Genomic DNA, 17,265 nt, shown 5'->3' with positions numbered 1-17,265 from the left:
GAGCCCGGAACGGACAGAGAGCGGGCAGGGCAGGCAGGGGCTGGGCACAAATATACACAAATATACACACAAATATGTACAAATATGTACACAAATATGCACACAAATATGTACACAGAGTGCAGAGCACGGGCTATACACAAATATGTACACAAATATATACACAGAGTGCGGGGTACGGGCTGTACACAAATATGCACACAAATATATACACAGAGTGCGGAGTACAGGCTATACACAAATATGTACACAAATATATCCAAATATGTACACAGTGCGGGGTACGGGCTGTACACAAATATACACACAAATATGTACACAGGGTACAGGCTGTGCACACACACAGTGCGGGGTACAGGCTGTACACAGGCAGTGAGGGATAGGAAAGACAGGAATAGCTCCCACTGGTCAAGTCCCAACTGAGCAGAGAGGAGGCTGCCAAAAATAAGATTTAAGTCCTAGAGCAGGTAGATGCCAATTAAGTGATCAGTAAAACAGGCTGCACTCGATTAAAAGAGATTTATTGACTCTGTCACCTTGATTTTGTATTACTGGTATTTCACGAACACTGAAAGCTTCAGGGAAAAAAAGAAATGTCAAGAAAGGATGATTTGACTGACCTGAGATATGATTCAGGACACAAATACAAGCGGTACCCAGCATTGAGAACTGCACAAAGCCCAAGCTGGCACTGGAAGATGGTGATGCCAGCAGGGTCCCACCCCTCCCCCCAAACCTGCAGCCCCCAGACTACCAGAACAACTTACAACATTAAAAACAAGTGATTAGGTTGTATTTAATCTCACATCTTTTATTATAACACAGAGGAGCGGTGAACTTTGCAGTGAGGCCAAGTTCCTGCTCTGAGTTATGCAGAGCATTGATGGGAAGCTCTCTGCCACCCAGAAGATTATATAAAAGATGTGGGGCTTGTCCGTTTAGTTAAATTTACAGTATCTGCTAAAACACAAAGCAGCAATAACTTATTACAGCATTTAATTTCTATGGAGAAATATCTGCTCTTTAAAAGTCCCTCATATAAAAAAAAGGAAGATCAAACCCTCACAATATTGAAAGATAAAGCTGAGGTTAAAGGGAAGGTTATTATGCTGTGATTACACCTGTGTACTTCCCTATGGTTTCATGCATCAGGACTTCATGAAGAAATTATTTAACTTGACTGCTCTTGTGTAGAAAACTTTTTTGAAAAGTTTTCATTTAATGGTGTACGGAAAACTCAGACAAGAACCATTTTAGTGAAATCTTTTTCATGTCTGAGGACTTAGCTTCACTTATTTCTCCACTTCTCCCCTCTTTTCCTCCTGCTCATCCCCCATTAAAAAGATGCAAGAATAATAGTTACCCATATGCCATGTTAATTATTTGAATGATTTTGACTACTGCTAGATGCTAGATCTACCAATATGACAAGGAACAGCCACAAACACCCTCTCAGCCCCAGTCCCTCATAGCTGCTTGGCTACCCCCCAGTAACATACATTTTCTACTGTCCTGTAGTCTCAGAAATCTTCCCTGTGAGCATGCTCTTGGCCCCTGCTTTGAGCTGCTGCACACAGGTCAAACACTGTCAAGCAGAGGAGCTGACAAATCAAATGCTTTTATTGTCTGAGAGCAGAAAATAGTGTGAGGACTGTTAGCAGTTTTGGTGAGCACTAGGGAAAGTGCTCTCATCCCTCTGGATGACAACACTGTATCTGTCAGTAGGATTCCAAGAATTTCCCAAACCAGCCTCCCTTTGATTCATGAGACCTTACCTGGAGCACTAATGAGAATTGTGCACTGTCAGGTCTTGTTCACACTGGAAGCACACAGGAGGCTGAGCAAACAAATCCTCATTTTCCAGTTTAACTTCATGAAGGATCTTGGGCATTACATTTTCCTTCCTTCCTTGCATGAAAGAACCTGAAAGGAGGCAGCATTCAATAAAAAAAATCATAAAAAGGACTTGGAAAGCTGTTATCTTTATTTTCTTTTCCTCTAAACGTAACAAAGAAATTATACTGCCTGTTTGTGTAACATTAGGGACATTTAGATAAGCCAGAACAGTTATTTTGTAAACTCCTGTGGCTATGCCAGTACAATTAGTCTGCTCTACAAACACCACCACCAGCCCAAGGTCCCAACAATGCACACATGTAAAATTTTAAATGTTGGTCAGCTACAGCAGTGTAAATCCCACATTGCACTGAAACAGCCTGCTCATGTGGAAGGTAATGATAGGTGTACTGGAACTAGATCAGAAACTGCCTATAAAACTAGCTGTTAGCAACTTGCACATCACAAACAAGTTAATGCAACACTACTCTGTAGATCCCTTTATATTAAACCTGGACACCAGGCACATTTCATCTTGCTACAGCTTGAATTAGACCTTCATCAAGCCTTCATTTTAATGGGTGATCAGCAGTCACACTGAGCAATCCATGAAAAATGTATTACTAAATAACATGGCACAAATAATTTTCTCAGACACAAAATAAAACAAATAGGACAGGACTTTTCCCTGGACACCTTGTTAGTCTTCTCTAATCATCATACCCCACAGAGAGTTTGGAAAAATTTCAAAGGAGTGCCAGAAACTAACCACCAACATAGTGCCTAGGTCACTTTTCTTGGGAATATCTCCATTGAAAAATAGATCCTTATATTTTAATTTAAAGACCAAGACTGGATTCTAAAACTAATTTTAAAAAATACTATTAGGGATTCTGCAGGACTTCCGTGGAAGAGAGAAGTTGAGAACAGAGCTCATGTGTATGTGAACTTCTATTACTTGGGTACACATTTGCAGAAGCTCAAAAAGGATGATCAGGATATGAAGACAAAATTCAGACTGAAATAAATCAGGATACCATTCAGTCATTCAAATGCAATGCCAGGTGGCACAGGACAAGCAGGAGGCAACTTGGGTTCAGGAGCAATGTCTGTGCCCTGTGTGAAATACATGCAATAGTTAAGGGCTGTGTACACAATTAAAAACCTTATTAAAGATGTGGAAAGTAATGCAAAGTTGTCCTTTTTTTAAAAAAAGACTGAAAAGATACTTACTTCACTGCCAACATACTTATTTAAAATGAAGGCAACTTTTGGCCCAAAACCTAGACCATACATTCTTTTCTAACCATAAGTACTGAAGGGTGGGAGCAACAGCTGGTTTGATTGTAAGGTAAGAGAATTAGAGACAATTGATTCCCAGTAAAATTATACAAAAGTAAACCATGGTCTTGGGCAGTAGGTGTGTTATGTCCTTGGCTTGTTTGCAGGGCTTTTTAAGGTCTTAAGAATAATTTCAGTTTTAAAACTTAGCACTGAAAACTTGAGTTTTGTTGCTGGAAGATCCATGTTTAATCCTTACACAGCATTACTTTCACATACTGAGGCCGACATCACGGGTAGTCAAAGAATATGTTTAATAAAAAATAATTAAACTTCCATTTGCTCTATAGAACATCATAGAAAGTAATTCAATAAATTACAAATGACTTTTTAAGACGCTTGTTCAACTACAGAAAGCAAATTCAGACTACACAGAACACAACTGGCAAATATTGCAAATGTCCAAAAAAAACCTGGACTAAGACTTGGATCATGAAGCCTGAAACAAGGGATAGAAATACAAGGCAATAACAGCTAAGGTTTTTTTAGTAACTACCAACACACACTTTATCATCACCTTGGATATCCTTTTAATTTTAACTTCAGTATTAGTGTAATTCTACTGAGGTTTCCTTATAACCCTTAACTTTATACAACCGTATTTGCATATAGTTTAGCTGATAGTGGGACACTTTTTTCCCCCTCTGGATCAAACTGATGAAAAATAACCCAAATATAATTATGTTCAAGTCTACACCAGCCTTCATTACTTGAAACTGTAATTGCCTTATTACATAGAAAGAATCACTAGAACAGTAACCAAACTTACTTGACCATAATAGGAAAATACTTTATTTCATAAATCTGATATAAATTAGGTTTTAGCCACAAGATTTAGGACTTGTTTTGTGGGGGAAGGGTGGGAAGTGATGGTATTGTTGACATACTCCATCAGCAAACGAAGTTAATAACTGCTTGTAAAACTTTGGCTATTTCATAGATGCATCCTAGTTAAATAAAAGTGCTATATTACACAAAGGGCAAAATATTAAATATGAAATACTTTTTCTTTGAATGATGAAGAATTGGCTACCCCCTTCTCTTGGCAGTTTTTGATTTTCACTATTGCTAAGACACTGCATGAAGGGCCAAAAATCAGAATACTATCTGGGAAAATACGTAACCAGCACAATCCAAATGGTACTTGTATAATTGTGTAATTACATCTAATACTGCTTCTAATCATGGGGCTAGTTATTTTGCACATAGAAAGTTATATTTCATTGGTAAAGTTCTTGATAAAAAACAACACAGTTGTTTTACTGTACAAGCAAGCAACAGAACTATATCAAAATATACAGTTTTTGTTTTTTATTTTTAAATTTATCCCTTTGTAAAGCTTTTTCCATGACTTTCACTAGTACCTGTATCTATTTTCTCTTAACACTTGCCTATTCTTGGACCACAAATGATGTAACCAAGGTCACCTGAAGTCTCAGTCAGTTCAGAAGTTCTGTAAATGTGAATCTGGGCCTCGACTGTGTCAGAGTAATAGCAGCTTAACAAGAAGGAGGAATCATATCACACATCAAATCTTAGACAGATTTTATATAGTAAAGGGTTCTAAGGATTTGGACTTGAAACGAGATGCCTTATGCCCTGTTACTGTGGTTTCTAGGAATAATTTGTCTTCCTTACTATTCAAAGTGCTTTTTTCTTTAGTGGGTAACTCAGCATAATATATGAAGTGATATCCCAATAATGATTTTGGATAATATTTAGTCAGATTTAAATCTGCAGAGAAGTTTAAACTCAAAAGGAGTTCAAAACTATCTGTACTTTATTTACCATTATTAACTGGGAACTCCAGGAGGTTTTATGACATAAAACACAAATAGAAATCTACACAAACAAAGCAAACAAACAATTTTTACATGAATTATGCAGTGTTGAAAGGTCTTTTCAGTGGCACTTTATGACAGTTTGCCTCTTCTGAGTCTTGGGGAAACTACTCCTCATTTTGGGACTTTTAATTCTGCAGAGGGAGCCCAAAACTTTGCAAGGTGTAAACTAAATAGACCTACATGGTGCCAAGTAGCAGGAGATAAGACAGTTTTTGCTTTATTTTCCCCTTACTGCTGTCAAAGAGAACAGCTGCAATAAGGGGGAAAGAAAACCCCAACAGTCTTACCTCAAGTAACTCAGATTTGAACATGCTATACAGGATGTCTTTAAAAAACAAAACAAAACCTGAAAACAAGTAATAGAAACCAATGTAAACTTCCTAAACTAACTCAGCTGAGGTAACAGGTAGCCAGTTTAATTGGCTAATTGGGAAAAATTTATCTTCTTTTAAACACACTTGTACCTGAATTGGAAACAGCAGTGCATCACAACACTAGAGCATTTTCATGTAATTAAAGCAATGGATGGTGATGTAGATTCTACAGCTTTCATGACATTCATTAGCTGCCCAAATTATTGCTGAGTTTTGATCTGTAAATTATAAGTGTCAAGGAGGCTGTAAAACTATATTCAAATTAAATCAATAATATGCATAAAGTATTCTGTGTTCACTGCAAATATATTAAATATACAGCTCTTACTTGAGCATTATTTTCATAAAATTAACCCCCCAACAAAATTATAATGCCTTTTGTTGTAATTTTACACCATTGTGTATTTGATAGTACATACAAGTTCAGAAACTTATGAACTTCAAGAAATATTACATGCAAAACGTCTCTGAAAGCAGTTTGCACTTCTAAACAAATACTGAAATGTTCGGTCAGTAAATCATTGATGCACTCAACACTGGGTTATTTACAATGAAATAATTAAAGAATAAATTCAAAATCAGTTTATAATTTAAGTGCAGAGTCTGGGGTCAGTCTTCATCGCTCGAATCCGAATCCTCAGATGAAGACGATGTACTGTCAGATCCAGATGAAGCATCTGCTTTCTCTGAACCCTCATCTGTGCTGTTTTCATTGTGAGAGCTTGGCTCTGTTCCCCCTTTGTCTTCCTGATCTCTAACCCTAGAATTTTCCTCCTTTTCTTCTGTGGGCTTGGCTGAGCCCGTGTCATTGCTTTCACTGTTCTGTACATCAAAAATATTAGACTGAGACAAAGCTGGGATATGAAGATTAAGGCCTGGAGTGAGAAGCATCCCTGGGTAAAGTATGTTGGACAAAAGTAAAGGGTTAAGAGAGAGAGGATTGGCAGCTGCGGCGGCAGAGGATGTCGAAGGAGAACTGGAAACAGAGTTTTCACCACCAGTATCCGTGTTTTGGTCTTCTGTCCTTTCCTTCTTTGCATCCGTCTCCTTCGCATCATTTCCCTTTTTCTCCTCCGAAGCGGATTCCGTGGACTTTGTCAGGAGCCCTCCCATGCCCAGCAGGTTTGGCAGCCCGGCCATCCCCGACAGCAGCATGGGGAACATGGCAGCCACGTTCTTGGCCTCTCCCGCGGCAGCAGCGAGGCCGGCCGGCATTCCCATCAGTCCCGCCGTCGGACACGCTGTGCGCCGAGGCGGCGGCCGCGGCCGCCGTGGCCTTGGCGATCTCGCTCTTGGGGCGCCTCCCCCTGCGGCTCACCTCCTCCCGCACCACCGGGCCCGTCAGGATGCGCTCGAACATCCCCTCGGGGAGGAAGCCCTGCGGAGACACAGCGGCACTTCAGTGCGGTTTGGGAGCTTCAGGATGGCAAAGGAAAAGCAAACACAGAACTCGAGTGTACAGAGCAGTAGCTCCCTGGAATTTGGGCTGACTCTGTGCTACCACATCCCAAATGTCTAAAGGCCCATCTCCACTGTGAGGGCTCCTCTCACACCCTCTGCTAACCACCCTTCATGGTTTCCTGACACATCAAGCCAAATATAGCTAATTATAGGAGCAGGCTCAATCTAAGATCTAAACCAGCATTGCTTTGAAATATTATCACACAGCAATCATTTGACAGTTTAATTAGTTTTCAATTTAAAGTTAAATATGTGTGATTGCACACAGACCAACAATCTCTGAGCCCTTTTTATTTTTGCTAGTGTCTCTTTAATGTCCTCATATTTCATCTCATCCATAAACTGAAGAAAAACCAATCAAGACTCAACTTGAATTTAAATTAAATTCTTAGTACTTCTATTTAGGATTTGTATAGTATTGTTTCACCACTTTACGACCTCCTACCTAACAACAAAAAATTGCAATGAATACCAATATTCCCTTTAAAACGCATTGTCTTGAAATTTCCTTTTTAAAAAGGCAACCATAAGATCAAATATTACTCAACACCATGGTACAACTGCCCTTTTTCCCTAGCAAATAACTCTGATTTGTATTAGCTTAATGCAACCAGAGAAATTCAGAACTCAAGTTCTGTTCTTCTCTACTGTAGGTAACTACTACTTCCTCAAAGTAATTCTGCTAGTATTTATACTTCCATTCAGATGTATTCACTATACAATACAACTTTTTGAAGCTCAAAATATGTCCTTATCTTCAAGACAAGACTAACCGATGGTATCCTCACTATCCTGATTTCTCATAGGTGCATGCTAAAAGTAAAAGAAATATTTAAAATTAAGGATTTTTTGGTTCCCAACTGGAACTTTAGAGAAAGTATTCTCTTTCTTGAATGATTTCTTGGCTAATATCTTTCCTAAAAGCCACTGGGCTATATTTAAGACATGAGAAGTCACAGTATTAGAGCACTGAGGTGGCCAGTCACTGTCCAACTCCTTTCTCCTATTCCAGCTGTGCCAGCAAAGCATTTACTGAACTGAGCTGGCAGAAAGCTGACACTGACTCATGTTTGCTGTTCACGTAATACCAAAAATGAAAATCACACCTCTTGGCAGGCACTTTTTTTCTATTTGCCTTGTTTCCTTTCAGATACATTTCATGTCACGGTTATCTTATTCTGCAAATACTTACAGACTGTTTTACCACTTCTCCCCACTCAGGAGCCACTCCATACTCTGGATTTTCTTTCAAGAATCTGCACAAATCCTTCAGAGGGGGAGCAAATGCACCCCCAACCTGAGAAGCAGAAGATAGAAGTCAGTGAATATGCGACAACTGATAACAAAAAAGGCAACATTAATACCTGATACCGTTTCATTTTTACCTTTAGAATTCCACAGTACAAATAAAGCCTCACTTCAAATTATCATGGAGCATGATGCAGCTTTTGGCTGACTCCTGGTGACAGATGTGTGTGTGAGTTGTTCTAAATCTAATAAACTCAAGCTCATCTATTGAAATCAATTCAAGACTTCAGTATTTGACATTCCCACTGATGCTTAATATTTAATATTTATTTAGACACACAATCAACAGAAGAGCAACCACATGAACAGGGAACAGTGGTCCAAGTATTACCAAGAAGGTTGTAAGTGCAACCCTGTTAAGCTTTTCCTTTATTCAGTATATAAATCCTATTCTCTCAGTCAATTCTAAAAATATTTAAGAGGCTCTGCCATCATGAATTAAGTTCCTGAGGTTTTTTTCATGCAAAAAAGCCAAATTAAAGTTACTAAACAGCATATCCTAATAAAAGCATATAAACAGGAAAGTAAGGCTTTTAAATTAATGAGAGGTATTATTCAGATCCAGAAAGAAAAAAAAAGAAAATTTGCCAGTTTCTGTTTAAGTTTCTCTATAAACTGCAACTTAAACTCGTATTTTCTAGGCTACTTTTAGTCCCTCACTGCCTACTACTCAAAAGTATTACAGAACTAAAAAAGTAAAGGAGAAAAAACAGGTTTGGTGATACACAGAAATTGGAGACACTTACACATGGAAAAACTGATATTAATGAAGTATTCAAGTACCAGCTATGGAGTGGAAATTTGAGAGGAAAAAAGCCATCACAAAAACACAGGTTTTCACAGTAAACAGAGATCATATATCTCACTCCTTGATCTTCAACTTTGACAAGATCCCTCAGGGCACAGCTCTTGAAGAGCAGCCACAGATCTCAGTTTCAAGAGACTCACAACCATTCTGGTTCCCCTTCAGAGCTGCTGTCTCAATACACTGAAGAGATTAAAGACTCAGATTCTGCCTTCCTCTCCTGTACAGATGGACAAAGCTCCTGACCTTAATATAGCAGCAACAAAAAAACCCCATCCTGCTTCCCTTGTAGCTGCTCTAACAAAAAGAGAAGCTGGCAGTGCCACAAGAGAAAGGGAAAATGCTGCTTACATGGACACAACAGCTCAAAGATTCCCCCCTGGGCTGCTGCTCTGGTGCTACACTGACATCCAAAGACACCATCAAACACATCTGGCCAGATCTGTTCAACAGACACCAGTGATGTTCTGCATGCTTTTCTTGAATATTGCCTTTAGCCTTCCCCAGAGCCTGTTCAAATGCATTGTGCTGTTCCCAAACTTCGACCACCTGCACAAAAATTCAACACCTGGTCTCGCATCTTCACTGCTGCCTTTTCACACAAGAATTCCCCTTCTCCTTTTGTTCTCCTGTTCCCCCTACCATTTCACCTAGAAATGTGACTGACAGCCAATACTACTGGTGGATCCATAAAGGGCAAATGGCAGACATTACTGAAAAAAGCAAAATCATCCAGTACAGAGGACTGCCTCAATTCCAAAGGACAAGTTTCTATGCCAGATACACTACCAAAACAATTTTAATTATGTCAAAAATAGTAATGAGAAGATCACAAAAAAAGTCTCAAACTTCTGATAAAGTTGCCACTTTGATCATATATTTTGAACATGTATTTTAGTGGCCCTGTCTCTGTCTGAGTCAATGGCACAAACACTGCATCATACAGAGTGTTCAGTTCTATAAACCATGGGCTAAGTTTCTATCTGTATCTTACTTATTTTCATAGTAGCAAAATATTTGCTAGAAGATTGTAACTGATATTTTTGTTCTATGCCAAAACTTTAAAACAAAAACCTTTCATTTGTCCACTGGGAAAATTTTAGCAACTGTGGTATACCAAGCTCTTCATCTGGAGTAACATTTCATTTGGGGAGTACAAGAATGGGAACAGTATCATGAATACCTTTCTTGCATTTCTTCTATTTATGAGCTGAACACGTTCTTCACCAGTTAAACTGTTAACATCCAGTTTATTGGGGTTTCGACAACGGTGTCTTTTTTGTTTGGGCCTCCCATCGTGCAGCTGCATCCTCTGTTATAAAGGAATTAAAACGCCCATTATCCTTCTGATATAACTGCTTTAAAAACAGTAAGATCTCTGTGCATTCTCTTGAGTCAGGCATTAATTTGAAGCCAACTTCAACTTCAGAAATATTTTAATACCAGTACCTATCCACTAATCACAATCATTTAATAAGCAGCCCAGTAAACAGCACTACATCATCTCTCTGATGCCTCTGCCCATTGCTTTACTAATTTTTCAGTTTTTAACAATGCTTTAACGGTCTGGAAGATTGCTGCTGCTTTGTATTACCTTCATGGAGAAGGAAGGTTGTTATTCCAGATATCACACATATGATTCTCTTACATTAAAAATGTCAAATTCAGAAGTAACAGTATGAGAAGATCATACCCACACAAACACCACTACCACAGCACTGTACTGTAGGTATGAGATGCATTCCACAGTAAGTTCTTTAATCCTTTTGCACATCACTAAATATGCTGTTACACATTTTCAGCTCCTATCATCAGTACCACAGTAATATGAGTTTTCTTGTCCTAGATAATTTTTTAAATAGTAAGTGAAATCATACAAAGATCAAATCTCTTGATTTGTTATTGCTTTTCTTGGCAATTACATTTGTGAGACAAAAGGAAGGATTGGAGACTTCAAATAATAAAAAGAAATGGACATTTTCCTTTTCCTATGTGGAACAGAAGAACAAGGAAATAATTCCCTGTAACACAAAATACAAACCAAAATACATAATATGTGAAATATTGTACTATTTAGCTAGGGAGAGGTGAAAGAAATACTCACAGGAATACAAGCTCCTGAATCTTCAACATATCCAGGATGTTCTTTAAGCCACCTTTCTAAATCTTTTCTTTTAGGGGCATCATCACCTGCAAGCCTTGTTCCATCTTTTAGGTTAATAACAGGAACTGGGCTCTCTGCATCGAGCACGCCTTGGGACTGTGTGTAAGTGAGTGCTGGGTTTATTCCTGCAGCCACCTGGCAGGAGTTAATACCTGGATTAACCTGGAGAAATTAAAAACATCAGCTTTACTACATTGAAAACAAGCCATCACAATTATTTCATGTATGAGTCAATGAAAGGCACAGTTCTGCAAATCACACTCAAGGACTTGCTCATGGCAAAGAAATCTCTTCAAGTCACTGCCCAATGAGGCCCCATAACAGATGTTACAGGCAGATATGTCCAAAGGTTGCTATGGCAAGCCACAAATTTTTAATACATTGTTAAAGTTCATCAGAATTAAAGTTACATTTTAAAAACAGTTACTGATATTGTATATATCCAATATTTAATGACACTCCACCAGTTTTCATCTGTGTAATCATAAACTATCAGCAAAAAATATCCCAAACCAAAAGTTTTGACTACAAGCTTTTGTGGAGCAGGGACAGCTGGTTATACTCAGTTAAGGCATTAATAATTTAATAATAATAATTTTGAGTTTATTTTTTTGGATACAGAATGAAGTTTACTTACATGGTTAGGCTGTTTATTTCTATTCATAAAGAGGACATCAACCCCCTCCACATTCTTCCTTCTTCCTCGTCTCTTTTTGACCACAGGCTGACTGTCAACGATGACTCCATTGGCACTGGCTGTTAAGTGACTGGAAGTACCTAATAAATGATGCAATCAAACTTGTGTCAGATGTTTGTTTTATAAAGAGAAACATGTCTGAATACAAAAAGGAAATAAAATTATTTGAATTATTGCAAGTGCATGTAATTTCTACATGTAACAGCTAAGATAAATTGCCCTTTGTTTTATGACTGCTTAAAGCATCATGAATATCAGGTTCTGAAAACCACTTTAGTATGAAAATTTCATTACTGCCCCTGCACCCCCCCCAGATTTATCTGTACAGGGATGATCGCCACTGAGAACTGTTGATATCATATACACAGAGAGGCAGACATCCCTAAAGAAATGTTTAGCAAGACCTTAATGGTTTGTTGCAAAATTTAAGCAGAAGCTGGTCGAAGTTAAGCACCCATTTCTAATAATTTCTAATATTTTAATCCAAATGTTAGCTCCTTACTTCAGGCTCATTTGTATTTGTCAGAGTATACCTACTGTTATCTTGTTATGAAACAAGCTGGAAGTTTTTGGCTATAAATCAAAAATGGATTCTAATTGTCCTCCATGGCCTCTTTATGAGACACAAGGAAGATTACCAAGAGTTCAAATTGGCAGAGGCATAAATCTGGAACTCTTCATCTTTATTTACAAAGTAGCCACATTAAGTTCTGAGTTAAACTGATTACTGTCAGTGTACAGTGATGCACTCTATAATTATTAAAATCATCTTTGGAGGGGGTTTACAGTGTATAATGGCATCATTCTACTAAATTAACATTACAGTAATTGACACTATGATAAAGCATCAGGTGCTCCAAACTGGAGAATGTCTCCACACTGGAGAGAATTTCTCCAGGCTGCAATTTAGAACACTGCAAACATCTCTCCCCATTGCCAACTCATGGACATCAACAGAAGAACCCAGCAGATTTAATACTACATTGCCCTTCTTTCTGACATGTTTCGTACCTGATTTGGGAAGTGATTTTGGGAAGTTGACAAGGCTGGTTTCTGAAGCATTCTGGAGTTCACGGAGCCGAGCCAGATACTGCTGCTGACCCAATGCACCCTCCTCGCTTTCAAACGGCCTTTTCTGAGACAGTCCCTGCTTCTGAAAAGTCAATTTCAAACCACCTTCCTGTTAAATAAATGCCAGGATTAGAAGAGCTTCTGCTGAAGCAGAAAGAACTACTTCACAATCAGGATTTTCACATACAGTTACTCCAGCAGAATTGAGCAAGAATGAAAACACTGTGTTAGACCTTGTACAATCTTGTTCTTCCATGTAAAACCAGAATATGAACAAGAAATTTCATCTGAACTGAAAAATCCAGACACTAGTAAGGTGTTTACCTCCTGAATCCAGTCCTAGACCCAACTACAACAGCAAATAGTCACATATTTTTATGTGCTACAAATAGGTCTCAAATTTCAGATAAACAAAATGTTTGAAGCTTCTAGCCTGCATTTAAACCAAGAAATTTTCCTGTAATCCTCTAAAAGACCATGAAATAATAAAGTGCTTGTTGAAATGTTAAAAAAAAGCTGAGCAGCAGAAATACCTTTTTATACTAACCAGATTTGTTAGAAACAGCATAAAACAAGCTGTCTGAGGAAGCATCAGCATGGCAAAAACTCAATTCAGAAAAAAAAAAAAAAAGATTCCTTCCAGTGGCTTAAGCAAATAAAAGAAAAAAAAAATAAAAAAAGAACACAAAAAAACCCCCTCCCCAAAAAAACCAAACCCAAACCCCAAACACTCAGTGCCCAGAAGCAGCAGACCCAAATACCCACAAACAAGTGTGTGAAGAAGTGAGAGTGAGAGCAGGCAGCCACTTGCAGGTAAAGCATGCCGCACACCGCAATCGCAACCAGGTCCTAGGGCAATAAAAATAAACATACGTCATTGATTTTCACTGTAAACTCCTTTTCTCGTACATGCTTCTTCACCTTTGACAGCTGGGGTGATTGGTCATATTCTTCTTTTACAGCTGCCAGAGGGGGTGTGGGTGCACTGGGCTCACTGTACTCTGCAGCTGCCCCTGAGCTGTCCAGCAGCTTGGTGGTATAGAACGATGCCACGGTGGTGCTGTCGTAGCTCCTTCGGGCTGAAGGCCATTTACCCTTCAGCACTGTCTGACAAATGCTGTCCAGTCGGTTAATCATAACTCGATCCTGTAATATGAGAAAGTCATTCTGTAAGAGCAATGCTTACCAACACTGTTATATTTATGTATTAGCTCTTAATTCTACAGAGAAGAGAAATGACAGTATTTTTATCGCTGGACTTGAAGATTTTGAAGTTCCTGGATTTGCACTGATCCACTGTAAATCTGTGAAAGCATTTCTGTGAAAGCATTTCACTAAGTACCTACAAACAAATATGCAATTTCTCTCATCTGTGCAGGGTCTGGCAAACAACTGAAATACACTAGCTCCCTGATTTTTCAACAAAAGATATGGTAACTACCAAAGCAGTATTTGTATGTGTGGCTTTGACTCACTGTTAGCAGGATGTGAACCTGTGAGCAGCAGCATAACACACAGCAAATAGCATTTATAAAACTAAACCTACAGATTACTATTCATGTCTCCTCTTAGCTTCCAAAACCATGTAATTCCTCATTCCCATCCTTTGGGCACCAAACACAGATAAATCACACACCTCCATAACACACAGTTCTCAAGTCCCAGTAAACTCAGCTAAGTACATGAAGACTACAAAAACTACTGGATTTTCTGATCATTTCACAGTTATTTGTCTAATAAATTTGCTAAAATTACAAGTTCTGTAAGCAAACACTTATTTCTGAGTTCAAGGCTCTCTGCTATATTTGATATAAGTCAACCTTTTACACTTTGAATGTCATTTTTCACAATGTGCCAAGGACTTGTAACATTGCAGTTATACTCCCCTTCAAAAATTATGAAAAGCAGTACCTAGATTTAAATGCATGTTTCAGGAGTCAACATAACAACATCTAAAAGGTCCTGAACCTCAAAATCCTATTTCCCCTGCTTCTTGGTTCTAACATACTTGAAAGAATATTCATGTTAGAGCACACCTTCAACTACTATTTTGATTTTCAAGGTTGCATTATGAACTTGCCTTGGGCCAGTAGGATGCAGCCAACATGTATCCACCTTGTAGGAGATAACCAGAATTTGGGGTCCCATTGTTCATCTGGAAACTGTCCTGTGTCTCATCTTGTGTGGTGCTCAGAGAGGCCACACTCTCTTCATCATAGGCTTTTATATGTGGAGTTCCTTCTGCTAAATAAAACCATCAAAATCATTATGCTGTAAGGGAATTAGACACTCACTGTAAGAGGGCCAGGTGAATAAAACACACACAACAATGTTCAGAGAAAGTCCAAACACAAAGTTAAACAGAAGAATTAATCTCTTAGGTTTTTCAGGCTGATCCTTTTCTAGAGATGTAAATTCCACACATATTCCTTGTTAATATTTCAAAGCTGAAGATGTTGAACATTTAGCTATTTGGAAACAGACATGCTTCAGAGTCATCTAACAGACATGCATCACTTAACATATTTATTTAATAAGACAACATTCACTAAAGCATAGAATTAAATTGAAATCAAAGGTGTCTATGACCAGCACATGGGAAATCCACTGGGAAAGTACTTTAAAAAAACCATTTTGTTTACTGCATGGAATATTGGATGCTCCATGCCTTGAACATGTGTGCCTGCATAATTCAGTTGTTCAATTTTTGATCATTGAGGATTTTTCCCTATAACCTTTCCAGTGTGTCCTCTGACTTTGTTATATTTCATCAATAGTATTTCATTTTTTCCTCCATTCACACAACAACAGAAGTTTCCCTATGACATGGGGAAACAGTCTGAAACAACAAAAAAAAGTGTTGCCTGAAAATCTAACTACTACAGCAGCACAAGGAGTGAGAGGGGCAGCTTTTCAGAAATTAGATTTGTCCTTAACAATAGCTCTGTACTGAGTCATCTGACAGAATCCAGCACTCCCTTCAGAGATGCTTCAAATGGGGAAAGTATGCCAAAGGGTCATTGCCATTGAATAACCAACGAAATAAAACCTGGGCTTAAAATTAAAATACAGATTAAGTTAAGTGAACTTTCCAACCTATACCCATGTCTTCAAACTAACAGCAAAACCACCAAAAAACCCCTCCAAAACAAAAAGACCAACTGACGTATGAGATTCTGCAGTCTGAGGGAGGCAGGATTATTTGCCTAAACAGACTGAGTTGGTACAAAACAAGCCCAGTATTTGGACTTGCAGCACACTTATGGTAACCACAATCTCTATCTGAATATTTATGTTATATAAGCATTCCTTTGCTGTCATTGTTTTATTATTTGCATACCAACTGTTTCCTCTAAAAATGTCCTTTCCCTGCTACAGGCAGCAGCATATTAGTAATTTTCTCTAAGTGGAATTTTACTTGCCCAGCAATCATTTCCCCAGTAAATTAACCCCATGGTTTCCACTTGTCATCTCCATGGACAAGGAGATCCATCTGATTAAGACAATGCCTTTTCCCCTTAGGCATTGGAAACAAACAGGCTCTTACTCCCACTGCCTGCCTTCATTATCTTCCCTTCTCTATTACCCTTCGTATCACATAGAGAAATCTTTCCATATTCTGAGTTTCAGAGGGGGAAATAGAGGCCACTTCACAGTAGCAAAGTAAGGAGTGTATTAAATAATGAACGGTTGGGTTATTAAAAACTCTACATCACTTGATCAGAGGTTTTTGCTTCCACTTTGAAGCTTTCACTGTGTCTGTGTTACATGGTCTTATGTGCTCCAGCCACCTCAGTCTTGGCTAAGCAGTTTTTTTTTAAGTGAATTTTTTGAAAAGTTTTTAAGTGTTTGAAAATTTTCAGTGCAAAAACATTGTTTGGGCACTGAAAATTGACAGCAGAAATCACCTGACATGACTCGAGTTTGGACAGAAGGAAGCTTGCAGGTTTTGTGAAAGAACATATGAAGAAGCTACATAGACAGGTGAGCAAGAGTGAAAAAAACAAACAGGGAAACCTAAAGGATCTGTTTAGAAAGAAAAAGAACCCCTAGTAGGGAATACACACACACAGAGTGTATTTCCAGAAAATGCTGCCCATTCCACTCTCCCACACACGAACCACATGCACAGCAACCTTGCTCAGGGATCACAGCACATCCTAAGTACCTCACCAAGGCACTGACATGAAGCAAACAAAAAGAAGTATTCCTGAAATTCTTCCAACTCACTTGGAAGAATCAAGCAAATATGTTTATTTACATTATGTTTAATAAAGTTTACTTCTGTGGGATTTAATAGCCTTTTTAAGACATTTTTCCATTAAGAATAAACTAGTTCAGTCAAGGATTATACTGCAGAAGTA

General features: G+C 38.4%; 1 protein-coding gene across 1 annotated transcript in view; it reads right to left on the bottom strand.

Annotated features, from left to right (window-relative positions):
- Positions 1–3,412: 3,412 nt before the first annotated feature.
- The window catches only part of CHD9 (chromodomain helicase DNA binding protein 9), a 78,638-nt gene continuing 64,785 nt past the window's right edge, over positions 3,413–17,265 (bottom strand). Inside the window, 9 exon segments of the mRNA XM_014309234.2 lie at positions 3,413–6,629; positions 6,631–6,773; positions 8,049–8,153; positions 10,153–10,281; positions 11,074–11,295; positions 11,771–11,910; positions 12,842–13,010; positions 13,775–14,047; positions 14,982–15,142. Coding sequence (XP_014164709.2) covers positions 6,005–6,629; positions 6,631–6,773; positions 8,049–8,153; positions 10,153–10,281; positions 11,074–11,295; positions 11,771–11,910; positions 12,842–13,010; positions 13,775–14,047; positions 14,982–15,142 — 1,967 coding nt within the window. The 3' untranslated portion in view covers positions 3,413–6,004.

This window comes from Geospiza fortis, unplaced genomic scaffold (genome assembly GCF_000277835.1).
Source record: "Geospiza fortis unplaced genomic scaffold, GeoFor_1.0 scaffold405, whole genome shotgun sequence".
NCBI lineage: Eukaryota > Metazoa > Chordata > Aves > Passeriformes > Thraupidae > Geospiza > Geospiza fortis.
The sequence above is the reverse complement of the archived record's forward strand: the minus strand, read 5'-3'. Positions and strand labels throughout refer to the sequence as shown.